The 27,544-nt window shown below is 43.0% G+C and overlaps 1 protein-coding gene across 8 annotated transcripts in view; it reads right to left on the bottom strand.

Moving 5' to 3' along the window:
• LOC144829535 (phosphatidylinositol-binding clathrin assembly protein-like) overlaps positions 1-27,544 on the bottom strand; it is a 995,507-nt gene that overhangs the window by 492,446 nt on the left and 475,517 nt on the right. Inside the window, exon 13 of one of the 8 annotated variants that reach the window (XM_078688774.1) lies at positions 21,120-21,260. The exons of the other annotated variants lie outside the window; for them this stretch is intronic. Coding sequence (XP_078544900.1) covers positions 21,120-21,260 — 141 coding nt within the window. The remainder of the gene's footprint in view (positions 1-21,119; positions 21,261-27,544) is intronic. 8 annotated transcript variants of the gene reach the window in all.

Here is a 27,544-nt window from a genome sequence, read left to right as displayed (position 1 = left end):
ATACTATTCCTGTCAATATTACTCTTCTGTGAACCCAAGCCACTGCTGCAGAGTAAAGAATCTCACACAGGACCAAAAAGCTCCTTTTATCTTGGGTATGGTAGGGGTAAGCTACTGTAGATGTGGCGTTAATCTATGCATAAACAAATCAGTGCAGAGGTCTAAAGCTTTTCACCAGAGCCCGCCCCGGGCGCTGCCAAGTCCCAATGCAGCAAGTCCCGATTTCACCGCATGTCCTTCTCCCACCACCCTAGGCTTCTTTTTCCTGCCAAGTCCCAATGCAGCAAGTCTTGATTTCACCGCATGACTTTCCACTACCCTAGGCTTCTTTTTCCTTTCCCTCATTCTTGATAAGTTTCTGCTTCCTTTCCCCCCTGCTCTCTGCCAGACCCCTCTCGGGCACCAGTGGCACTTTGGAGCCCGGCGCATATTTTCCACATCCTCATTGTTTGACCATCAGCAAAAGAGAGAAAAAGCTTTTGCAATGCAATAGGTCTCGTATTTATGCGAGTTTGAGCTATTGACATCGCAAATGACTGCGCCTTTTTTTCCGTTTTTAAAACATAGATAAAAGGCATTGTCATTTGCAATGTCAATAGCTCAAACTCGCGTAAATGCGAGACCTATTGCATTGCAAATGCTTGTTGGATACCTGTTCTGGGGAGGGGGAGCTGGGGTCGTTTCTGTAGTTTGGGTTTTTTACGGGGACCCAGGTGTGTCACAGGGGGTAAAGTGTTTGAAAGGTTGTAACCATAGGCCACAACCATGGGATCCCCATTAGGCTTGACTTGTCTCTCGTGGAATGTGCGGGCATGCACTCTATGGTCAGGCGCCATAAGATACACTCTTATTTAATTCGTAGAGGCATTCAGATCACATTCCACCAAGAAACTCATATGCTAGGAAGGGAAGGCGTTACAACGTCGCTCGAGGGGACAGGCTTATTACACCATGTACTCCGACTTTGCAAGAGGAGTGCGGATATGGATAAGAGCAGGTGTTCCATTCCAATTCACGTCACAACTGATTGACCCAGAGGGCAGGTATGTGGTGGTGTCGGGGAGACTAAATGATAGGGACCTTACTTTAGGTAGTATTTATGTGCCCCAACTTGGACCAACCGGCCTTCTTGTCTCTCCTGTCAAGAAAGCTGGCGACCATCCTCACGGTGTCGATACTACTGGGGGGCGACTTTAATTGTACCTCTGACGCTGCCCTTGACCGATCTCACCCTCCACTCCCTAATACACCTGCATACAAACTGGCAGACTCACGCCGTAACTGGCAACAGAAATGGGGCTTAATTGACACCTGGAGGGCGCACCACCCATGACCAGAGATTATTCCTTCTTGGCACTCCACAAATTACATTTCAGACTAGATGCCATTCTGTGTTCACCTGATGTCCATGAGGGTGTGGGCCGCAGCGAACACCTCACTAGGACACTCTCCGACCACAATCCTTTCCTGGTATAGTTACAATGGTCACGCGTGCACCCGAAACATCCCACCTGGTGCCTGCGCCCGAAGACCTTTGACGACCAAACTTTCCGCACTACAATAGGTACAGCTATTACTAACTATTTCCAGGACAACGCAGGTACAGCTACATCCTCCCTCAAGGAGTGGGACGCCTGTAAGATGGTCCTTAGGGGGAGGTCCATATCCAAGATGGTTAGAGTTAGGAAGGTTCTCCTCCAAGATATAAAGAGAGATGACGAGCGACTGGGCGCCCTAGAAAAGGACAGAACTGAAAACCCAGATAAACAGGAACTACTCAAAGCCAAGGAGGTAGTAGCCGTACAGGTAGAGCGCCTGCGATGTTTTGATTACAAAACCAACATAACTCGAGCACACTCGGAGAGGGATAAGTCGGGGGCCCTTCTGGCCTGGTTGGTTAACCCGGCTATATGGGGGGCCAGTCATACTGGAGATCAGGGACCAGAATGGGGGAGCCAGGTACGACCAACAAGGGATCAATTACGTGTTTTGGGAATATTATACTGAGATCTATCGCAGTCAGCTTTCCCCAAAGGATGAGGAATTGAAGGACTTCAGGCATGGGGTAGATTTACCTGTGCTGGACGAACATACAGCACTCTCGCTAGAATGAGAGATCGAAGTAAGAGAACTGCGTGAAGCTATCAAGAGTATGGCCTACTATAAAACTCCAGGCTCTGATGGTCTCCCCATACATACATTGATCTCTTGGCTCCCAAACCCGTACAAGTATATAATGATGCCAAGAGACTCACTGTCTCCACTAGGGAAGCGATCATCATCCCTCTGCTAAAGCCAGGCAAGCAGGCGTGGGATAAAACTACGTACCGCCCCTTATTCATGCTCAATCTCAATGATAAAATACTAAGTAAAATCTTAGCTTCCCGTTTGCTCCCTCACATGACCACCCTTATACATAAAGCCCAATCCGGGTTTATCCTCACTAGAAACACAGTGCTCAATATCAGAAGGCTCATGCGCATCCTGGATGCGGACACCTACCGTGGGGGTGCTGCAGCGATATTTACAGTGGACATAGAAAAAGCCTTCGAAAGTCTGGAGTGGGCTTTTCTATTTCATGTAATGCGGTAAATGGGGCTAGGGTCTGGTTTTGTGAACTGGACGGTTCTTTTATACACTGACTCCACTGCCAGAATTAAAACTGGGGGGCTAATCTCCCACACTTGCAGGGTGGGGCGGGTCACGCCACAGGGCTGTCCCCTCTCCCGATTATTATTTGCCCTTCGAATTCTGGGGATCCCTGCCACAGTCAGTAGCAGGGCGTGCGGCCCTTCTAAAAACAAGCATTGGCATATCTAATAGGTCTCGCCTTTGGGACCTTACAGGTATTTAGCCAGAGCTATTTCCAATGTCTTTAAGCAATGTTGTAGAGCATTGTGGCTGCTTTGCAGCATGGTGAAAAGTTAAAACAGATTAGTTTGCAGATGTTTCCAAAATTGTACAAGACGAATAATCGATCTGTGCTCTTGCAGTAATGAATTTCCCTTTCTTTAAGCAATGACATGATCTATCAAATATTGATCCACCAAAACTTTTCAAGGATACATGTGTTCAATCCAAAGAGCTGCTGATTGAGCCACAGTCCACCGGAAGTAGAAGATTAAAACAATAAAAAATTGAATATGTAATGTTTATGCCTATTGGCAGCTCAGAGTTCAACGTGCTCATTCCCACCCAGATGGATTGAAGCTTGAATCTTATCCTGAATGAAGCCTGGCAAATCTCATGTAAAGGTGTGCCCAACATGGGTCCAGGGTTCCTGGATCAGAGCCAGCTTTTCAGGATAACCTCTGGCTGTGAAAGTTAGTTCCAATGAGTTTCACTGCATGCAAATCTAATTTATATGGATATCTTGAAATATGCCACAGATCCATTCCTTCTAAACCTACATTAAAGACATTCTAGGAACAATATCCAAACTTACTAGAAAGTTAAACAAAAAATACAATGCGAATGTAAACATATATAAATATTGTATTGAAGTCATGCTGTGTGTATCTTCGAGTAAGAACTCTCAGGAAGGACTGTCGATCAACATCTTTCCATTCATTATATTAGACTTTTTTTAAGGCAGCATGTATGGGCAACTTTTCAGGCTCCCGTTCTTGAGAGGGACTGAAGAAATCATCCTCATCCACTGACTCTGAGAACTCTGGCATAGCAAGGTTCTCCCTTAAATGGTCTATTGGTTCAGAGCGTTCTTGACTATGCACATAGTGGCCTCTGAAATCCTCTTCTTCAGCACAGCCACTCCATCATCTGGTTCTGAAGCCATCCTAGGAACTTTAGAAGAAATGGGTTCTTTCTTAGCCACGAAAGCCACCTTGCAGCCTACTCAATCCTCCCCTCTAATGAAGACAGAGTAATTATGTCATCAGGCTGTGAAGCACTACTGGGCTCATCCCCATCAGAAGAGGAAGGATCCATATGTTATGTCCAGAATAGTGAACAGTAAGGGAACTGCCCAACGTCTGCAGGAGACATGCAAACAATGTGCTTAGCAACGTCTTCTTATTTATGCGGTTGCCCGATCAACCTATTAAAACTATATTAAAGATTTTAATAAACGATTTCCTCGCCAGGCAGAGATTTTTGCAGCACAAAAAAAAATGTGGACGTTTATTTCCTTCGGCCCTCTGTTCATTTTAATATCCTGGAAAAAGAGGGCAGACATCTTGGTAGTTTGTAATGTGTTTATTGGCTCTGGATAGATGTATACTTCCCCGAGGTCAGAGTAAAACTCATTCAGTAATCTCTAGGAAGAGGGCAAATGGATAATGGTAAGGAGACACTATGTGGCCTATGAGAGCACCTTGCGTAATTTTAGATGATGCCCAATGCCGATATTTTATGAGACAGTACAATTACTGGCATGTATCAGCAATGGAACATTATTAGTGTTAAAAAAAAAAATCAGAAAATCAATGTGTAGTAATGTCGGACAACTACTGTACTTGTCGTACAGCATGCACACAAATACACATCCATAAATTGCACCTTTGTGAATGTAACTCTCTGCACAAGTGAATGCTTTATGATTATTCCCCATGCATATGTAATACCTACGCCGGGAAAAGGTTAGTAAATTTGGTTTCATGTCTCCTCGGTTAGAATTCATGTATTCCTACAGGGAGTTCAATTCATTGCCTTCCTCCTTCCACTGACTGCGAAGCCTGCAGCACACATCAGATGCTGAACGCCGATGAAATAACACACCTGTCTTTCGCCCCTTTACTGTCTTTAAATCTTTATTTTATGCAAAGGTTTGAGCAATTACTGCAGCTGGCAGTTCACTGACGTTTACCAACTTAAACACTTTTATGGGTTGTGTGCTACCTGCAGCCAACAAACAGATCACAATTAGCTCACTTAGACGCATGTTCATTAAAATGACAGAAACATGTTTCAAAATATTAACTCCGTCCTTCACGATCAAGAGCAGGTCCTCTATATACGGTAGCCAAGGCAGTATGCGACTTACAAACGGATTGTTGTCTCAGAGACATGATTCTCTAATTTGCAGCACTAAAATCTCGACATGGCTGCAGGCTAGGTTGCTGCGGCAGCTCTAGCCCGCAGCTACAATTAAAACGCACCCTCAAGCCATAAAAATGTCCGAGATCTCTGACATGCAAGCTGAGCCTCACAAGATTCAGAGGGTTACATAGAATTACACGAACTGTGAAAAATGGGGTTCCCACTGTGGTATGAAAAGGAGTAAACATTTTCACACAAGAACTAGGAAGAGATTTTGAGTTGCTTCCTGCTATACATTTTAAGCTTGCACCAGTGTCTTGTGAACACAAGCGCTGAAACACAAGCGTGGCCCCGAAAGTTAATTGTTGTGAGAGAGAGGGGGAGCATGAGGTGAGCCCGCGAGTGGTGCGCGCGCGCGCAGTCTGCTCATTTTCAAGCACTGCACTCGTGCTTGTGGCGGGCCCCTGCTCGCTCCCGCAAGGTGGATGCCGCCACAAGCACGAGTTTGTGCCTGAAAATGAGCAGGGTGACGGCTAAAGGCCCTCCTATGCAGCGCATGCACGCTACGTAGGCAAGACAATGATAACCCTCCTGAGGCTCTTATATTACTTTGAGACCCTACCGATCTGGATCCCAGCAACGTATTTCAAGCAGCTTTGTTCAATGATCTCAGCCTTCCTTTGAAGCAAGGGCAGGCGCTGGGTGGCGCTCAATACACTCATGAGACCAAGAGCAGAAGGTGGCCTGGCGGTTCCAGACTACGAGACCTATTATTTGGCAGCACAATTTCAATGCCTGACGCAGTGGGTAGCGAGGGCCATTAGGGGAGATGAGGGCAGGGTAGATTTCGTGCCCCTGTTATCACTGTCCTGCATTGTACTGTGGCTCCCTGTCATTACCGCAACCCTCACCCTGGAACTCACCACGGCACGAAAATGCTGGTACAGATATTTGCGCAGAGCCTCTATTAAATACCTCTACGCACCGGAAATACCATTGATAATGTGCAGGGCTCTGCCACATGACGGCAATTGGCAGAGATTGGAAACTGGGGTGGAACAAGGGCTGACTACCATAGGGGACCTATATGAGGAGGGTGCCATGATCCCGTTCAATAACCTGCAAACCTGCTTTGACCTATCTGGGGGTGATTTCCTGCAGTACAAAGCCCTCACTGCGGCTATCAGGAAGCACTGGGGTAGGGGACTTACAGAACCACCAACTTCCATGGGCCCAATATGTCGTGTTGGCAGCAGGCACTTTTAAAGCAGGGACGTGCCTCTATAGGCGCATGATGCTGGAATCCTTACTGCCCCTGTCCGTCCTGAAGCTCAAATGGGAAGTTGATATAGGGGGGACATCCCGGGTAAGGCGTGGGGAGAATTAGTGTAGAGATCCTGGAAGAGTATGAGGAATGCAAGATTTCACTTAGTGCATTTCCATATTTTCCATAGAGCATACCTTACACCAGCAAAATTACACGCATATTTTCCAGACCACTCAGCCGCATGCCCGAGATGTAACACAGAAAGCGCAGATTTTAAGTACATGTTATGGGGCTGCCCGTTCTTAGACAGTTACTGGGAGGAGGTGACGACAACATCATCAGACCTCACCGATAAGAGAGCTGGATCCAACCATGGCTCATTGTATTTTGCACTGGTTTCCCCACACGTCCAAGAACAAAATTACTAGCAAATTTATGGACCTCGGTCTGCTCCTGGTCAAGCGGATCACCACCCCCCATTGGAAGGTAAAACAGGGCCCTAACATAGGAAAGTGGAAAGCAGAATTTCTAAAAGTGGGCCGAATGTGAAGGAATAATCGCGTTACAAATAGCGAAGCGAAACGAGAGTGAAAAGGCCCTGGAACGGGCGAGAGCTTGGGAAGCTCTCGTTGTGGCACTTAAATCTCCTAAAGCGGAGGGAAACAACGCATCTGTAGGAACCCTGTGGCAGATATGGGCTAACACATATGCAACCCTAAGACTACGTCAATCTGAAGCCTCACGTTTAGTAGTGGTGCTTGCCAAGCAAGCCAGGTGCCATTTAGGGGCAGCATCCTCCTATACGAATGGATCGCCCGACGGAGATAACAGTTCTTTTTTTTTTAACGATTCTTTATTGAATTTTTTTGCAGTTCTAGCCCACCCACCACACCCAGCAATAAAATATACCCCCCCCCGTACAGGCAACAATAGATACTAAGTGCGTATATTTTCTTAATGTTATCTTAATCAAGAATATTTTAGATAAGGCAATACATAAACAGTAAGAAAAACAATAAGCAAGAAACGCAACGGAAGAGCACAAATACATAAAAAAGAAAAACCTTTCTGATATAGCAGTTAATCAGTATAACACATCCGATCTCCCGATCCACTGTGTGAGAGGGTACCATATTTCTAATCCTTTTCTTTTTTTTTTAAGCCCTTATGTTTATATATGGCTATTTCCAGGCTATAGGTAGCTAAGAGTCGTGCCCGCCATTGCTGGAGTGTAGGTGGGTACGGATCCAACCATGCAGATGTTAAGCAAATTCTAAGTACTGCCATTGAGATAAACAGCAATCCCTGCATGTTGGCGGGTCTAGCGTTCCTATCGACCCCTAGTATTATTTCGGCTGTAGTGATCTCGATATTGCTCTCAAAGATTCCTGATAGAAACGTAGATATATCTCGTCTGATAGTACTTAGGGTTTGACATGTGGCCAGCATATGTATCAGATCTGCTTCAGGCTTCGCACATCTAGGACATAATGTGCCTTTACCGGTGCTCCATTTAGATATCCTATCTGGTGTATAGTAAAGTTGGAAGAATGTCTTATAAAAGTGGGCTTGTAATTTGGTTGACATTAATGAGAAATTTGAAATTTCTAGTGCTTTTTGCGAAAGGGTTTCTGTTATGTCTAATTTGTTTTGCCAATGAAGAATATGTTTATCTAAGTCATCTGGAAGACTTCCAACTAGATCTTTATAGATTTCACCAATTTTAACCCTGTCCGTGCGCACCACTGTTTCAATTGCTGGAGTTTTATTCATGGCCACACTACCACCCCCCTTTTTTAAAATAAAATCCCTAACTTGTAGATATTTATAAAAATCACGCGCTTCTAACCCAAATTTAGTTTTTAAGGAATCGAAAGAGCAGAAGCCCGTACAGTCGTATAGCGAGCCGAATTGTGAAATTCCCGATTTGACCCATCGTATCATACAGTGATCAGTAAAAATCTCAGGGAGATTAGTATTTCTATCTAGAGTGGTATAATAGGAGAACCTACCAAGCCCCAAGAGTTTTTGCACGTGGTTCCAGACCATATAAATACCTTTAAGTGTTTTAAAGCGCACTTTTTTCAAATGACAGTCATATGTTAGCCTCCACAAATGATCGCTTGTCTCTTTGCCAAGAATGAGTTCCTGTGGGGTTGGGACTGACCTATCTAGATTGGACTCTTTCCTGGGGGTTAAGAGCGCTCTACTGTATTTAAGAATAGTAGCCCACCAATAGATTTTAAAGTTGGGTAACGCCAGACCACCTCTTTCCCTTGGTAGGATAATGAATCTTTGAGCTCAACGCGTTCTTCCATATCCCCAGATAAAACGAGTAAAAATATTATCTATAGCTTTAAATATTGATGGGTCGAAATTTAAACAGATGGTGCGAAAAAAGTACAGGAATTTAGGAAAGAATAACATTTTAATAAGATTACATCTTCCTATGATTGTTAGATGTAGGTTATGCAGGCTAATTAGACTATTTTCTGTCTTTTTTAAAAGTGGCTTCAAGTTAAGGCTTACTAAATTATTTAAATTTGAAGTAATATTGACGCCGAGATATAATGCATTATCTACCACCCTATCGTCCGAGTAATTGATTTGACTATTGATCATAATCTGGGTTTTAGTTTGGTTCAATTTAAACCCTGATACAGCGCCGAACTTTTTCACTTCTTCTTCCATTTGTTTAATTGCTTCCTTTGGATCTGCTGTAACTATTGCAATATCATCGGCAAAAGCCAAGGTCTTCGTTTCACCATTGGTTGTCTTCCTGGGTTGTATAAATTGGTTTGTTTCTAGCCTCGAAATAAATGGATCAATAAAAATAGCAAATAATAGAGGGGAGCAAGGGCAGCCCTGCCTTGTACCTCTAGTCACATTGATGGTATCTGATATGTCCGCATTAACCATTACCACTGCTTCAGGAGTGGTGTACATCGCCCGAACAGCTTTGATAAAATGGTCCCTAATCCCACTTTTTGACATGGCTGTCCAAAGATACTGCCAGGAGACCATATCGAATGATTTTTCTGCATCTAGCAGTATCAGGGCCATAGGGTCCCCTGCTACTTCTGCCATGTCAAAAAGCGTGATCACCCTCTGAATATGGTCTGTGGTTGATCTCCCGGGACAAATCCGTGTTGCCTAACAGATATAATTTTATGGATTAATGGTGACAGTCTACTGGCTAATAATTTAGAATATATTTTTGAATTGTTGTTAATTAAGGTTATTGGTCGATATGCCCCTAGTTCTGTAGGGTCTTTATATTTTTTTGGCAAAAACAAATTTTTGCCCGGGCCCAAGATGCCGGGGGGCGTCCACCTTGAAAGATATGAATCATTAAATTAGTTAGAATATCTTTTAGTGTGTTGCTAAATCTGGCGTAAAATAGATAACAGTTCTATTGGCTTATTACAGACTCACTTAAGTGACACGCCTGGGGGATGATGAGGAAGGGTTAGGGTGGGGGCTGGTAGGGGGTGGGAAGTTCCATTGGATTTAAATAATTGTCGAAATGACTGTATGCAATCGCTGAACAGTTTATATGAACATCATATGGTGCTCCAGTTATGCCATAAATAACCTGATTTGCACTGTAACTTTGCTACCTATGTGGGGTATGTAACTGCAACCTCCCTTGTTATTTTGGATGTATGAAAAGCAATAAAAATAGTTAAAAAAATCAATAAATAACAAGTGAGTCGAAGACCATGAACATTATCACCAAGAGGAGGAGTCACATTACCTTGTGACGGACTTCTTTGAAGAAAAAAAACTTGCACACATCTGGGCCCAACACTAGATGGTAGGAGCATGCAAAGCATGCGTATCTATAACCACACGCCACAAACAATGTTTATGTGAACCAGAGATGTTGTAATTCAAGAGAGATAAACATTTCAAGGTCCGAGGTTCTGTTACAAAGGAAAAATCACTGAATTCTCCTCTGCATTAGACGCACATGAATCGCCAAAGGCAAGCCCACCTGCGCCCGTCTGCGCTAAGCCCCACTTCTGGTCTCTCTAGCCAGAACTGCCATACGTTATTCACTGAAAGAGTTGAGCTGTTAAACCTTACCCTTTCAGGTATGAATTGTGCATATTCTATCCGTTGGGTCCTGCGAGCACACCTACTTGTCAGAATTGTAAGTTTGCACTTAGATACCAAAATTCCTGCTTTATACCTTCCTAAACGCCCTACTCCTAAGTCTGCCAACTTCCCTATCTACTACCGCTGCACACTCATTAACAGAAGATCTCAGACCAAGAATGCCTTGGAATTTTCAGATTTTTTAGATGCCCTCTCGCTGGACAAAGCATTCGTCCCTGAGACCTGTACTGACATTTCCTCTTATCCTAATCTTATTTCTGCAACCCCTCTAGATCACTCTATTTTCAGGCTAGACCGCATCTGCATAAGGCGTGGAAGACTAGCGATTATTTATCACAAACACCTCAATGCATCCTTTGTACCACTCTCCGTAACCTCTCACTGCAAAGGGCATTCCTTTAAAATGGAACTCACTAACCATCATTTTATCAATGGCGTACTTCTACGGTCCTCCAGATCCTAGGACACAGTTTATACACAACTTTGGTCAACTTCTGGAAACCAAAGCCAATTCCTCAGACTTCACCTAAATTGGGGAATTTCATTTCCAGCTTGAAAACTCCCTAGTTAACGATTCAGCTCACCTCATTGACAAAACGGCGAGCCTGGATTTAACCCAAATGGTCAAGGGACACACTCATTCAGCGGGCCACCTACTTAATGGGATTTTTTCAGATAATCTCCACCTCCAAGCAACGACCTCTCTTAATCTTGCATGGTCAGATCATTTCACCTTCATGTTTCATTCAAAACTAACTGCTATTAGCCCTAAATCCAACTAGCCGCACAAGATCAACTCTGATTCGTTAAACACATCCCAAGTCCAAACTATGCGTAGAACCATGTAGATCTGGACACTGCAACTAGCAATCATCAGTGAATTGACTACTCTCTTAACCGCCCTGCTCGCTTAAAGTTTATAAAAATGACAGAGCCTCTCCCTCAGAACCTTGGTTCAATGAAAAACATTAAATACGAAAACAATGTTGTCGAAGGCTAGAAAGGAAATGGTGCATCAACTACAACCCCATAGCAAACTAATCCTATTACAAGCCATTTTGGTCAACAAGGAAATGATCTCAGAAGTAACATCACGCTAAACTACCTCCAAAATTGAATCCTCTATAAATACCACTAAGGAACTCTTTGTCACAGTGAAACAACTGATCAGGCTCCCCGAAAACAATACCAATACGGCAGACCAGGCTTTTTGTAATACCTTAGCCACCTTCCTCGAGTTTAAGGTCAAAGCTGTTTACAAATTGTTTTCGGCTAAACAAGCACCTACTGGTCTACTTGAGGATAAGGACAACCTTGATGGCCCAGAATCAGCTGGAATAATCTCCTCTGGTAAAACTGCCCTGGTAGGCACTTCAACGGCTCACTGCCCCACTTTAGAAGAGGGGACATCCCCTTCAGGCAATGCCATTCTGACTTCTTTCCCCACTTTAACCAAAGATCCTTATTCAGACCCTCTTTAGCTGAATTAACCTTGAATGTGGTGTCAGTGGCTAGCAATCTTGATGACACCATCAGATTTCATGACCGCAAGCTTCAGGTAGGGAGCTGGATGTCCCACAACAGTTTAAAGTTTAACTCAGATAAAGCAGAGGTTCTCCTATTTGGTCGAAACATGTCGTTCTGGCCTCACAGGTGATGACTACAGGAACTTGGGGGGCTCCCCGCTCCAGTCACCAAAGTTAAGAATTTAGGAGCCTACTTTGATACCAAACTCTCTTTTGAAGGCCACAATAACTTTATCACTACCTCAGCTTTCTTCATGTTAAATACTCTCAGGAAAGTCCTTGCTTTCATCACGTGTGAAAACCAGGGTTTCTACTCTGATTATTTCCAAAATTGCCTTCCCAAATTATTTCCAAAATCCCACTTTTTACCAATTTACAGAAAAGATTCCAACATGAATTGCAGATTCTAAAGAATGCTGCTGCTCTGTTTCTTTTGGGCATTACCAAATATGAGACAGTTTCTCATGCATTTTCGCTGCTTCATTGGCTCCTCATCAAAGAACGCATAGAATGTAAGAACCTCTGTATCACCTTCAAAACTTTGCACAGCTCTGGACCTGATTATCCCAAACAACACTTCTAATGGTACGCCCCCAAAAGCTCCCTCCACTCTTAACCTAGTGATACCCAAATTCATAAGTTCTAATTGGGGTGGTAGGAGCTTCGTTAATTGCATAGCTAAGCTGTGGAACTCTATCTCTTCAGATCTTAAGAAAAAGACAATGATGCTCTCCTTCTGTAAAGCCATTAAAAACTGGCTTTTCAACCAGTAGATCTATCTTACCTCTGCGTCCACTTTAGTTCTGTTTAGGTCTCTTTCCGTCCGGAGTTTCAGCGCCTATACACCCCAGGGTAGTAGAGCGCTTCATACATTTAAATTTAAATACCTCAGTTAAGGTACAGTACTTAAGTTGTTCTAAAAAATGGCACACTATGCCATTAAAAGAATGGATTAGGGTGGACATTTTTTTTTTTTCAATTCTGGGTTCAAACAGTGTAATCCACTTTTGAAAGCATTTAGTATGAACCCAGTTTGAAGAATAAACCACAATCATGTGTTAAAATTGACTATGATGCAGGGGTGCCGCTGCGCTGAGGACACGAGCGCTGTCTGTGTGGCTGCGTGTTTGGAGGGGGCCGTTTTGTCACCCGACTGAAGTTCTTTGCGGGGGCCTGAGCGTAGAGGAGACGCTATTCTGTGGCCAGATTTCCCCTTGCCACAGCGAGGACTACTACAACCAGCAGCCCCTCTGGAGGCCACAGCACCGGGAGCACCTGAGGCTCGTTAGCCTCGCGGGTTATTTAACATCTTGCAGCACCCGCTGGTGCGGGTGCCGCTGCACTGAGGACACGAGCGCGGTCTGTGTGGCTGCGTGTTTGGAGGGAGCCGTTTTGTCACCCGGCTGAAATTGTTTGTGGGGGCCCGAGCGTTGAGGAGGACGCTATTCTGCGGCCAGATTTCCCCTTGCCACAGCGAGGACTACTACAACCAGCAGCCCCTCTGCAGGCCACAGCACCGGGAGCACCTGAGGCTCGTTACGCCCCGCCCTACATTACTGCCTGCCACCCACGCAACGCAGGACGCGCGCGGGCGGCGCCGGGCAAAGGGCGGGCAGTCTGTGGCAGTCCGGGGCTGTACGAGGCTGGGCTGGGCCACGGACCTTGGCAGTACAGACCCATCATCTACTCAGTGAGACTTTTTACGTATTAAGTACTGAAGACATTGAGCTGTTATAATTGTATTACTATGTCCATTGATTTATTTGTGTGATTCATGATAGCGTCGGTGGTTTTATTTTATACTTGTTAAGCAGGATATGTTTAAAGCTCTAACCATGTCTAAAACTAAAACCACAAAAACCCCCTCAGTGCCAGCAACCCTAGATAACTACTTAGTTAAAGTAGTTAATAAAATTTATAATGAACGACGACGTTCTCTAAGTCGTGCCAGCCCCCCTGTTTCTCCCTCTACCCTGTTAACCTCTCTAGGTACACCAGCTCTAGACAATAGCCATGATTTTGGCATACAGGAAGTAATAAATAGTGATATACCAGTGTTACCGGCCCCTAATCAGGTCGTGTTGGACGATTCCTCTGATACCCCTGAAAAACATTCCCCGGCCCGAAGAGTAGTCAGGGCGTGTCGGAAATTACCAATTAAGCGAGGGGGGAATAGAAAGACTAAGAGATTGCCAACACCACCTAAAAGTCCAGTTGGAGAAGATGAGGTTTCGGAAAGGGATGGAACGGCCAAATTGAACCCTGAGCAATTTGATATGTTGGTTAGCATCATTGATGCTAAATGTGATACAATTATTAAACCCCTAGTGGCCAAACTAGATCAGATGTCTAAAGAAGTACTCAGATTGAGTGACCTTCTGGATTCCCATATTACTCTGGCTGGAATACCCAAGGCCAGTGAGGTAGGCAACAGGGTAAGGAAAGATGTAGCAATACGACCCAAGGAGGGGACTGTGGCTAGCAAAATAGTCACGCCAGTTCAACCGCCTACAGTGAGCCAAGAAAATCATGCAACCATAGTAGTTGATAATAACGCGGGGTGGTCTGAAGTGAGGAGAAGGCGTTTTATTAACCTTCCCCCAGATTGTGCTCCCTATGTGGTTGTTTTAACTAATGTACCCCAGGTTGATATGCACATGACTCAGTCTCAACATGAATCCCACGATTCCCTGAAAAATAAAACTGTTTCCTGGTTGCATAAGCAATGTGGGTTTCCAACCGCTTTTTCTAATGATATATTAACTACTAGAAGGGTAAACTGGATTGGCAATTCAAGTAAGAATTGCAGAGGCGACTGTGTTATTATTAATTTTAAGCATCCTCAACACGTCGCTACAGTTTTGCTAAGAACAGCTGCCCTTCCGTCTAACGACAATAGTGTATGTGCACGCCCGCTTGGCTTTTTTTATAGTCATCTTATCAACGCGCCCCCGAACGACAGTAACCAAACAAGGCCATTTTCGCCGATCCAGCGGCCGGGTTAATCATCCCTCTGCAACACGTTTTCATGGCCTAAGCCGATTGGATTTTAATGACTGACTCAGTACGGATGGCCAGTACCCACTGTGTGAGGATATTAATAAACCAGTCACTGAAATCACCAAAAGTATAACGGTCTCGGAGTCAGCCAGGGTGGTGGACTCTACTCTGGTAAATAACTGCGGGGCTTTATCCAGTGGTAACCAAAGGGAGGAAAATAGCCCTAGTGTAATTATGATACCAGACAGGACTAACACAGTGGATAATGGGATTACAATTGTTAGTTGGAACGTTGCGGGATTCAAATCTAAGGGGAAGGTTCTGGGCTGGCAGAATTTTATTAACGCCCATGAAATTCTCTGTTTCCAGGAGACATGGTGCAGGGAGGAAGTCAATTATGAGGGGTTTGTTTCATTCAATTTGCTTGCGCAGGGGACTGGACCAGTTAGGGCCAAAGGGGGCTTACTGACATTAGTCTCAATTAATCGTCCAATTATAGTAAAAAGGCACAAAACTGTGGGAGAACATGTCCAGATTCTCTGGCTGCTAGAGGAACAAGATCACAATATTTTATTGGTAAATTATAACAACATTTTTGATAGTTCCAGGGCTGCAGTCGTTCTCGATCTGGCCAGAACCATTGAAAATTTGAACCTAGAAGCTAATGTTTCTTTTGATTTCATCTGGGTTGGTGACTTTAATATCCCATTGTGTAAATTGTCAACTGAAAAAGTATGTGGATTTATTAATGAGTCCGGAGTGGATGATCTGCATTTTGGTCATAACAACTATGGAGAGGCACTAAACTATTTCATGGGTTGTTACGAGTTCGAAATTTTAGGTCTCCCTAAAGATGAAAATGGACAAATCGTTCCGACCTTTAAGAACCAGTATTCCAGCTCAGTTATTGATCATGTGATCGTTTCCTCTAGTATTATATCTTGTTGTGCTCCCCCGAGGATCGAAGTAACTACCATGAGTGACCATAATCGTGTTATTTTGGAAACCACTTTATGGGGTGAATGTCATGTTAGAGTGGGTAATACGGTTTCCAATGTGGAACCGCATAGACCAAATGGAGTCCGTTTAAGATGGGCAGGGGACAAAGCCAATGAACTAATCGGTTCTATTGTCAGGGATTGTCTAACAGACATTTCTTTTATCCTTGACAATAGTACAGATTCAAAGCAGGTTTTAAATGCTTTTAATGACATTAATAAAACCATTAATGCCAGGTTCACTAAACCTATAGGTGGCCAGTGTAGAATTGGACCGGGTTGGTTTGACCATTTGTGTACCAGTTTATTAACTAAACTAAAAGTAGCACTTGCTAATAAACCGAGGGACACCAACTCTGTAACTAAATTGAGACTAGAATATAAGCTTGCCTTAAAGCGGAGGAAGAGTGAGCTACAGCAGTTGGCATGGGATTCTCTTAATCAAGCAGCCGAACTATCTAATAGTACTATTTTTTGGGCTACTGTTAACTCTCCTTTTCTTAAGGATGAGAACATCCCGGTGCTAACTTCTAACGTCCCGAGTGACGGCTGGATTGCTCATTTTTCAAATATATTTGACTCTAACAGCAGTATAGGTACCGACCCGAGTAGACAGCTAGTGAGGTTGAATCTGGCATACATGCTAGCAAGGGGGGGTAAAGCCCAGGGCCCGGATGGGGTGCCCATAGACGTGTACAAAACAGCGCCCGAGATGTGGAGCCCTCTTTTAGCTATAGTTTTTAATGCTGCTATATGTACCGAGGCCCCCGATACATGGGGGGAATCCATTATTATCCCGATACATAAAAAGGGCAGCAGGTCCGATGTAAAAAGTTATCGACCTATCTCTCTCCTCGACTCCTCAGTTAAGATCATGAGTAGAGTTATGTTAGCGAGGTTAGAGGAATGGGCAGAGCAAGAGGGTATCCTTGCCGATAGCCAGTATGGATTTAGAAAGGGCCGGGGCACACTCGATCAGTGTTTAAACCTAGAGTTATTGATCGGGAAATACACTGCAGCCAAATCAGGCTCACTCTACCTCTGTTTTGCAGACCTAAGTAGTGCTTTTGAAATGGTTGACCACTCAATCCTATGGCCAACCCTCCTACAGTTAGGAGCACCAGAGGGTATAATTTATTTCCTGGCTAGGCTGGACGGTAGATTAAAAACGGGTGCGTTTTGGCACTAAAGGAGAATGCACCCCAAAATTTCATGTAAAAAGAGGGATCAGACAGGGCTGCGTACTGGCCCCCCTCCTTTTTATTCTATTTATTAACGGAATCGACGAGATTTTAAAAACCGTTAAAGCAGATGCCCCACAGGTCAAAGGTTCCCCTGTACCGGTGCTATTATACGCCGATGACGCTGTCCTGCTCTCTAGAATACCGATAGGATTACAGCGACTGATTGATAGATTTTCTACCTTTATTAAGGACAGGAAATTGATTATTAATAAGGGGAAAACATACTATGACATGTGGGAACAAAAGTAAATTCTTAAATTCCTTTTTTATTGATAAAGAAAAGGTGCACCAAGTAGATACTTGTTGCTACCTAGGTATTACCTTCTCTAAAGATGGAAAGTGGTATAACGAATTAAAAAATATCCGTACTAAAATGGAAAAAAACGCCCACGGTGTTTTTAGGTTTGCAGCGAAGGTTGGGGACCGACGTACCAGGGACATGCTCAAGATTTACCAAGCTAGGTGTGTTAGTATTGCACTATATGGGGCAGGTGTCTGGGGACACAATTGTGCACACACTTTGCAGCTGGAGGAAAATACCTTTTTAAAAAAGCTTCTGTCGTTACCATCCTCTGCTTCCACTGAGCTACTCCATCGAGAATTGGACATTAATTTTCTGAATGATCAATTATCCCTGAGGCCACTTATGATCTGGCGTTCAATTTGGCCCCAGGAAGAAAAATCTTTTACTAGATCGATCATCGAGGATTGTCTCTCGTTGGACACATTTCTAAATATCCCTTGGTTAAATTATGTCGTCAGATGTTTTTCCGAGATATTTAACTTAAACATCTTGGTCGACCCTAGCGCAGCATTGTCAATATCTAAACAAGAGATGAAAATTATTTTTTTGGCCTTTGCTGCAAGGAAATGGGCTGTTGCCAGCGGATCTTTATCTACTGTCATGTTTTACAATAATTATACCACTGTTGAAGGTTTTCCCATCTATTTAGTTTGGGTGACTAGGCCAACCCATAAGTATGTGCTGACCAGACTGAGGCTTGGTATAGCTCATCACTTAGTGGCACTGCCAACTCTTAAGAAACACCCGCAGGGGCCATGTATGTGTGATGGCGTATCCAAACAGAGCACTCTGCACTTTCTTTTGATCTGTAAACTGTACAAAAATTTTCGTATTGCATATTTAAAACCTATGTTTGTTAAATATGGTGTACGTACAGTAAATCGGGCCATGAGTTTAGTATTTAATCTACAATACGTCGATGTCTGGTTTTTACTGCTACGTTTTTAACCCAATCAATTAAGGCCAGGAAAAGTATGTGTTTATAAATCATCATGTTAGTTATACTTTGGTTGTTTCCCTGTCTGTAACCGTAACCTGCTGTATTTGCTATATATTGTATGTATTTTCGTGCTTTTATGGTCATTTTTATATGTACCGAATAAAGCTTCATGAAATGAAATGACTGATGCAGAAAAATGAATAAAGGACCCTAGGAAAATACTTGACACAGAATTTGCCCTTTCCTCAAGTTGGTAGCCTTAAAATTGCATAACAATGGGAATTTAAATATTTATCAAAGGCAGGTCCTAAAGTCAGGTACTAACCTGTAATTCAGGACCTAACTAGTGATAGTTTATATTAATCTTTAAGCACAAGCATCTTTTCAAAGATAAACAGCTTAAAATGTTTTACTATGCATTCAAGTGATTCAAGTGATCCCACCTGGGGAACTCCAAGAGAGAACAGCTGTCATCCAGTACACTCCTGGCACAAGTTCCATTTGTTAAAAGGTGTGTGCTTTGATACCATTATAGAGCTATCATCCCTTCATCTCTGCATCATCTTTTGATGTGGCAATACACAGTTTAAAGGTAATTTAAAATTTAAAACAAATGAAAACGACATTCAAATGTACTTAACGTTGAATGGATTTTAACACAAATGAAAAACCACAATATATGACAAAATAAAATATGTTAAAGTAACAACAATTTAATTCATATTTGCAATGTATTTAAACCAAATCTTAGTGTTAGAGATGTTTTCCCATTTCTATTTTCCAACTTTACAATTCTGGGTCATCCTTATATTTGTAATAAAATGTTAACCTAATTGCCCCAAAGCATGTACATTTAATATTCACATAAATTTAAGGTTGGTAATTCAACTACCCATATTCAGAGGCATGAATTGTGGTTTGAAATTGTCAACAACTAGAAACCATAAGTGTAAAAAATGAAGCAGGATATTTTCAATTCATATTTACTAAGTCATTTTAGTTGAATTGATCCCCGGTTTCCCAAAATTGCTATGATGAAGGATGTAAAAACAATCTGCTACTACAAAAGACATTTTATTTTATTGTACACCATAAAAACATCAGATCAGTACCCTCTCTTGTAAACTTAAGATAATAAATTTATATTGTTGGATGTGCGCCCGCAATTTGCGAGTAACCAAGAGGCACTCGCAAATTGCGGGTGCAATTTCAAGGGTGCATGGGTTCCAAAAGGACACCCTGTTGCACCCCTGAAATGTGCATGTGTGCACATGTGGCGTACATACATGCCCTAAGGGCATGAATGTGTGCCACATGGCACTTTTAAAAAAGCAAAAAAGTGTTTTTTTTTAAAGGAAATTGCCATTTACCACCAACTTGAAGTTGGTGGTAATTAGCGATTCCTTAAGGCTAAAGTGCACTTTCTTTTGTGCTACTTACATTGGATTCCTTAAATGCAATCGCAAAATAGGGAATCACAATTTTTGCGATTCCTTATTTTGCAAGTAGGTTTAATCTTACCTACATTGCTCAAAGCCAAATTGTGACTACAAAGGCTGAAATTCTGCGAATTTCGGCGTTTGCGATCATTATTTGGCTTCCTACATCTGGCCCTAAGTTCTTTCAATTGTCGTATGAACACGATGTTCCTTCATTTGACTATTTTGGTAACATTTCATTTGATACATACAGACTTGCTATTTAGCTCCATACTATCAGAATGTTCTGAAGAATATCAGACCATCTCCATTTGTACTAATGAGGTCTGTTAGATTGCTAAAGACTTTCTTTTAAGACCCAGCCGTGTTTCAAAAATGCAAAATTATACACAAAACATTTGGAGTTAGGTTTTCACCATTACCCTTATTTCGAGAAAGAACATTGAATAGAGTGCATTGTTGAGAGTAAGTCATGTAAAATAAAGCGAAGAAAGCCAAGCAGTCTAGGCCTTCTTTCCTGGTATACACAGCCTCTGTTGACATAAGGAGTTCCAAAAGGTCGTGAGGTGGAAAATCTTTTCATAAACTTAAAATGCTACAAACCAGCTTTCTGCATCAGTGATTTCAGGAATTGAGGAGTACTGAGGAACTGTCCCAGAGACACAGTCTTGGATTCTTAAGTGCATGTAAATTGATCACAAAAGCAGAGATAACTAGCACCAAACTCTTATTTCATGAATGAGAATACGAGAATAGTTTATCATAAACCTTCTGCACCTTTACAAAACAGCATTCTACCTAAACAAAGATGTCATAAACAGCTACCCAAGTCAGTCATCAAAAGGACCTGCTGAACAGGTCCCAATCCACTCTGGTAGGTGAAATGAGAGAAATAAAGGCAAAGACTCACCTATATGGTTTAATTGTTCAGTTAATCATTGATTGATCAATTATTTTTTAATGGGAATGATCTGCAATGTCGAGGAAGAAAAGTACAAACCCGTAGAGATTTTCAAAACAAAGAGCTTGCCCATCAAAAATAAATGGTGTGACCAATACCAAAACCAAGGGAAACAATGAATGTGGTCACATAGGTGAAAATAATGAAGATGGATGTACCTGCCACATAACTATATGGTTGATTTTATGAAATGTCAAAAAAGTGACAAGATGCTCATCTCTATATAACTGCTTAAAAGCTTTTTGCATGCCTATTCTAGGAGACAGAATATGAGGAAAGTGTTTACATGATTAAATGGTAAAGAGTGAAATTAAATTTACCACTAAATATTTCCGCTGTTTGTCTGGATGTTAAGGAAGACGTCATGAAAGAGGGGGTAGATATTACAGCTTCTTCAACAGGCTTCATATCAAAGATGTCCAGAGTTGGTGGAGAGCCAACACAACCATTTGAAAAAGGTCCTTCCAGGAAAGCAGCAAGAAACAGAGATGAAGACAGAGAGAGACTATAGTATAGCACACAAAGAATAGCAATAGTTATCAATGGATACACTACTGAGAACCTTTTCATTCAATTAGTTCTAGAATGAAATCTCTTAGTTCAAACATGGAGTAAATGTATTTTTTCACAGGACCCATTTCAAACGTGATACTGCCTAAATGACAAGTCGTAACAAAACGATATGCCCAATGACCAACTAGGTGAACTCAGGGAAGATTCTAATGGCTCTCCATCTATCTACTTCATACAACTGAACACTTTTTCTACTTGCCACCCTGACCGTTAACCTCTTGATTATGCTTTTTCCTCTCTGCATGCAATTTGTGATAGCCTTTGCCTACACCTGGGAGCCCAAAAGTGTTGTCCCATACCCAATTACAAATATAAGGAGAGTTGTCATGCATCTTCCACCTGTACTTAATCGAAATTCCTGTCACATCTCAATTATTCTACACCCAAACAGCACAAGATGATTCTCCATTAGAATCTGCAGTTAGGACACTTCTGGCCTAGATCCTATCAATTTACTCTCTGTCCTTATCCTCTTTTCATTTCCTGTACCACATATGTCCCTTCAAATCTCATAGAGAATCAGTTTGCAAGTCTGTGGTTAATTCACAGACATCGTTCAATCCTACATCTAGGTTCAAGAAGTGAGTAACTTGAGAACAATTCGACATTCTATGGCGAACAACAAAATAAGTCTTAAGCATACGTAGGCACTTTTTTCCACTAAAGCAAGGTTTATTTGTTAAATATAGATGGACTCATTTAGTGAAATAATTGTAGTTCAAAATTAAACCGTAAACAAATAGGCAACAAAACGGGTTATTTAAAAGGCTTAACAAAAAAAGAAGTGCTTCCCCGTAATGGTATATATCAAATGCATTGAGACTCCAAGACAAAGCCGTTCATTAAAACCACTTTTAAACAATGAGCACACTCTTCAACCACCATTTAAATGTAAAGTGCATTTTCAGGCTCTGTATAGATGCCAATGCTACATCCATTACCATTAGTCGGGGTACTGATCCCAGTGAGTTATGATGATATGGGCAAAACCCCAAGCAATCCGAAATACTGACTGCAGAGTTATCAACCTTCAAGGTTTTTAATAACCACTGACACAAATTTAACTCATACTGACTATGTCTGAGAGGATGCAGGCTGGATGTTGGTCCGTTCTAAGACCAATTTGTACACTACTAGAAAACTGAAGACTTATTGGAGCCACCCTGAAGCAGAACAGTAACACATCTGTTTTAAGGAGGGCAGCAAGCAACCTCAGCTCTTGGATATCTTTTTTGGTTATAGCACTACATAAACTTGCATCTGGATTAGATTTTGGATTTGTGGAGAAACAAACCACCCAAAGACCTATACTTAGAAATCTTTTTTCCTATTAGGTTTCTTCTGAAACAGAAAACACTCTATGGTGCCGAGGAAGGAGGGAAGTTGTAAACATCTTAACCCTTATTGATTGCATAATCAGACTCTTCCATTGCAAGCATACATGGATAGTAAAAGAACATGATTAACTAACTTCATATTGAGGGAAGGGCCTGAGCAGTTACAGAACGCCATAGGGGCAGAATACATCAGCATCCTAGTATCATGCTATTTGTAACCAGGGATCAGTGCAAGAATAACAGAGCTCGAGCTCTTTGATGCAGTAGGTAGGAGGTCTTAGAAATGATATCTGAAGCAGAAATGTTTAATTGCTGCAAGTGTCTTATGTTATTCCCTTAAAAGTATATGTTATATGTGTATGTACAAAAAACAAAAAAAACTTATTGAAATAAAAAAAAAAAGATACTGTATTAAGTCTGAATAAAAGTGGTTTGTATGTTAGGGGAATGACTAGCAATGTGGCTATAATACGCAGTCAGTATGTACATACAACTAGTGGTGTCAAGAACAGATACAATTCAACTCAGGACATTTTTTGTTCTCTTGCAATTGTAGCACAATTGCCCAAAAAGGGCAGATTTAAAAAAAAAAAATGTTTTAATTCTTTTATTGTAAACTTGCTCATCACAGAAGGATTTGCATCACGGCACATCGAATCATGTCACACATACAGGACACTAAAATGACAAGATGTTAAGCTACAAGCAATTAAAACGGAGGTTCCGCAAAGGCGATATCGAATCTCTCCACCCACCCATCTACCCCTCCCAAGCAGGCAGACCACCGCTAAACATAAATCATCAGAACCCCCTGTATGACTGCCACACTCCCCAAATCTTTTCCTACTTCTTCGGACAGCCCGAGCTCTGGTATATTGGTTTTTTCTGCTCTCATACACCAGTCTCTGTCTGTTTCCCAGTCCTGTATTCTAGGGAGGGGCCAATGGATCCCCAGTCCCGAGCCACAATCCTCTTTGCCACCCCGGCCGCTAAAGCCAGCCACGTATTTTGATATTTGGGGTATGCTTCATCCCCGGAGGCCATCAATAAAAGCCACTTTGCATCCAAGGGGACCTCCAGGTTCATCAACCCTGTTATCGCTCGGGTGCCTTCATTTCAATATACCTGTATCACCAGGCACCCCCAGAGAATATGAAACAAGCATTAAAAATGCAATAAGTCTCGCCTTTAATTAAGTTAAAGCCATTTGCTTTGCTATACAATACCATTAGCATTGCAAATGCCTTTACCTTAACCAAAGGCGAGATCTATTGCATTTTCAATGCTTGTTCTATTTGTGTAACTCTTTCATGTCCTCCCCCCCTACAATCCTTGCCAAACATCCCTTCTACCTGCACCTGTGACTATCCTTAGTGAGGGCAGAGCAGCCTTAATCTGCTCTGTAAAGCCTCGTCCACCTGGTAGCACCCCTTGTCAGTCATCTGCTCTACGGAGCTGGTTGTTTCTTTACATCAGAGCTCTTGCTTCCTCCTACTCCACTTCTTTTAGTTGCACCCACCTACTTATCCCCTGCCCGCGTGACTGTGCTTTGGGAACAAATGGATTTCATCCTCTTCTTTCATGCACCTAATGTTCCTCCTATCGTAGCTGTGCTGGCAGCTTTTTGCACCCTCCTTCTTGCCCTGACTCTTTCAGATGACGTGGGTCTGTGCTGTGCATGCCCACCTCATCCAAATGTGGCTGCATTGAGTTTTTAGTCATCACTGGGGCGCACAGCTGTGGTGTGTCAGCAGTGAAGTGCTCGGCGGAGGTGGTCGTCAGCGGCGGCCAGCGTGTCAGCGGCGGCCGGCGTGTCAGCGGCGGCCGGCGTGTCAGCGGCGGCCGGTGTGTCAGCAGCGGCGCGTCAGCAGCGGCGCGTCAGCAGCGGCGCGTCAGCAGCGGCGTGTCAGCAGCGGCGTGTCAGCAGCGGCGAGATCACATATACTTCAAGAGTGAGTAACAGGTGCATGTGGCTTTCATTAAAGAGTGTTAATTTCCTCCCTACATCTGTCCCCTCTGCTGTCAAAGATGGAGATCATTTATCATAAGTCCATTAAATACCAATAGCAAATGAGACCACAATTTGTGGGGAAAAGGTGCTTGATGAGAACATGTTACTGTATCATTTCGCAAGATAGATTTGCATAAAAATGCTTTTTTGTGATAATATTTACTGTTGCTACTTGTAGATATTGCCGAACCTCTTTTCAATTAAATAGAAAAATATACTTCAATTGGGACAAAGATAATGCGATTTAACAATATTAGATAACAAATCTGAGATATTGAGGTGTATATTGAAATACTGTTTGCTCCCACAGAGAAAAGATGCCAATGAAATATTAAACCTGTTTAATTTTATTTGTTCCTTTAGTTTATATGTTTCGAACATGGCTTGATGCAAAGCAATAACATTTATTTGAATTTACTCCAAATTGTCTTGCGCAATTGCCAAAGGATTTAAAACGGCTATTTTTTCCACAGTTGCATTTTCATCCTGATGCATTCAGAAACTGAGAGTCACTGGTTTGATAGCCAGTTTCCTCCCCCTTTGACCAAGTGCCATAGATGTTCTAAAAAGAACATATAATATTATAGCAGAAACTAGTGAAGAATGGAGAGGAACAAATCTCACATATCTGAAAGGAGAAAGAAAAACAACAACAGCTAAATTGATCATAAGCTGGACAAGATTGCTACTCAAACAAAATATATCATTTTTTTGCTACCATGGCTATGAGTTTTTTCACTATGAGCACTCTGGCCATATTATCCTTTTGAGCAGTCGGTCGATAGCGCTAATTAAATGAAGTGACGACATAAAGTGCTAGTGAGCCGATATTCTGTAATAAAAACCAGATCAGAGTCCCTTTATCGGCCGGTAGGTTATAGATTTGCTGCCGACGCTCTGTGGCTGTTCATGTATTCAGTTGGCAGCGTGTGCTATTGACAGGATAATTAGCGCAATTAAGTGCCCTGTTAGAATTGAGCGCGGAAATAAGATCTGACTCCGACAGAGCCCCTACTCGAACTACTACTAACGTTAGCAGTAAAATTGGTTCTTGTCAACCGGAAAGACACAAGTAAGACCTCATACAAAGGCTGGATACAATGGGTCACCCCCCTCAGAGGGGCAGACAACATCGCACTAGAAAACTCCGTGGTAGCCTTCAACGAGGACATTATGGAACTCTCTAGATACCTATCTTGACCACTACAAACCTCCTTAAACTATTATATGTCACACGCATAGATTCTGTGTTCTTAATGAGGCACCGCGTGAACTTCTGTATCGAATTGTCATAAATTGTTTTTAAAACTGTTATATGTCAAGCCTCGAAATTCGGACAGCTCTAGTGCCAACATTGGTACTGTAAATGTGTAAAAACAAGGGACTGCTAGACTAGCCCGTGCTCTGCCCTGTCTTCTTCTCTTATCGTTCTTCTTTCCACCTCACCTTTTTAAGTCTCGCCTAGCGTATTGCGTAAGCAATGGCTATGCGAGAGATCTAGAGAGCTGCTCCAGGAAAGCTTACCAAGGGGCTTTTCAATGCGGATTATGGACAGTGCATGTGCTGCGTACTCGCCATTTGCTCCCCCGCTCCGCCCCCCCCCATCAGACTTGAAAGGAAACCGCTCGCACACCACCATTCCACCATCATTTGTCTGTGCCTCGCATCACTTCAAAGGCTCCCACCCCATCAGACTTCAAAGGAATGCGCTCCCCCACCACAGCAATGCCGAGAGCTTGTTTACTCATGGCGCCTCTCACAACTGTCCCTCTTCCCACCACAGGGCTAGTCCCACGGCCGCATTACCATCCATCGCTTTCACGGCCGTGTTTTCTATGGCTTTCAGCACTCAGCTTCCCCACAACCAGCATTTAACCCCCACCTTTTAGTTAAAAAAAACAATTCCAGCTTTGCCCAGCTCTCTACTATTTCCAATGTTCCTAGTTAATTAATGTTCCTTTTGGTTCTGGTTTCCCTGGCCTCCTTTGTTCCGGTCCGGCAGCTCCCGCGTCTGCCTCATCATGCGCCGCCCCGAAAGATTCTGCTTCACCTTCCGCGACCCGAGCCTGCTCCGCCTCCGTGTTCGCTCTCTCCCTCCTTATGCTGCTGCCCTCTCAAGCACTGCCCCTTGTGCGCTCTATGTTGCTTTCTCCTTTCCCCACATGACCTCTTTCTTGTTTTATTATTGTATTTTGCGGCCCGGCACCGCTGTCAATGCTTGTTTTGTAAATGTATACACTTGGGCGCCGCTTTCCATCCCACAGAACCTACACACGCATCCATGCATGGGGCCGCAGAGAGGAATTCCCTCCAACCTCTCTCTCGCTGCTTCCTGCATCATTTCCCACAAGCCGTCGTTAACTGATTCCTAGCCCGCCACTAACCGATGTTCCGGAGCTATGCACCTGTGGGCACTTGCAGACCCTGAGCTAGACAATGTACGTGTCCATAATGCATGGATTGCCTGCATACCCCGTGGATATGGCTCAACCAGAAGTGGGTTTCTAGGTGCTTACTTGACAACCCATGTAAAACATTCGTGTCTTTTGTGCTCCCCGCAGAAGAGGTCGCTCCACACGCTGCTCCCTGCTGCTCCCTGCATCGCTGCACCACCAGACGGCTAAGTGTTCAACTTGCCTTGCTCGCACTAACAGGATAGATTAATTATCGCACTTAGCCCGTAGCGCTAGACTGCCTCGCCTTGTTTCTCATTAATTTATCACTGCTTGCAAAATTGATCGTAGCGCTTATCTGCCAAAGTGCGCTTTAACTGTAACCAATATCTGTGCTGCCTGTAGAATCGTGCCTGATTGTGCCAGCGCCA

The sequence above is a fragment of the Lissotriton helveticus genome, chromosome 4_1, assembly GCF_964261635.1.
Source record: "Lissotriton helveticus chromosome 4_1, aLisHel1.1, whole genome shotgun sequence".
Taxonomy (NCBI): domain Eukaryota; kingdom Metazoa; phylum Chordata; class Amphibia; order Caudata; family Salamandridae; genus Lissotriton; species Lissotriton helveticus.
The sequence above is the reverse complement of the archived record's forward strand: the minus strand, read 5'-3'. Positions and strand labels throughout refer to the sequence as shown.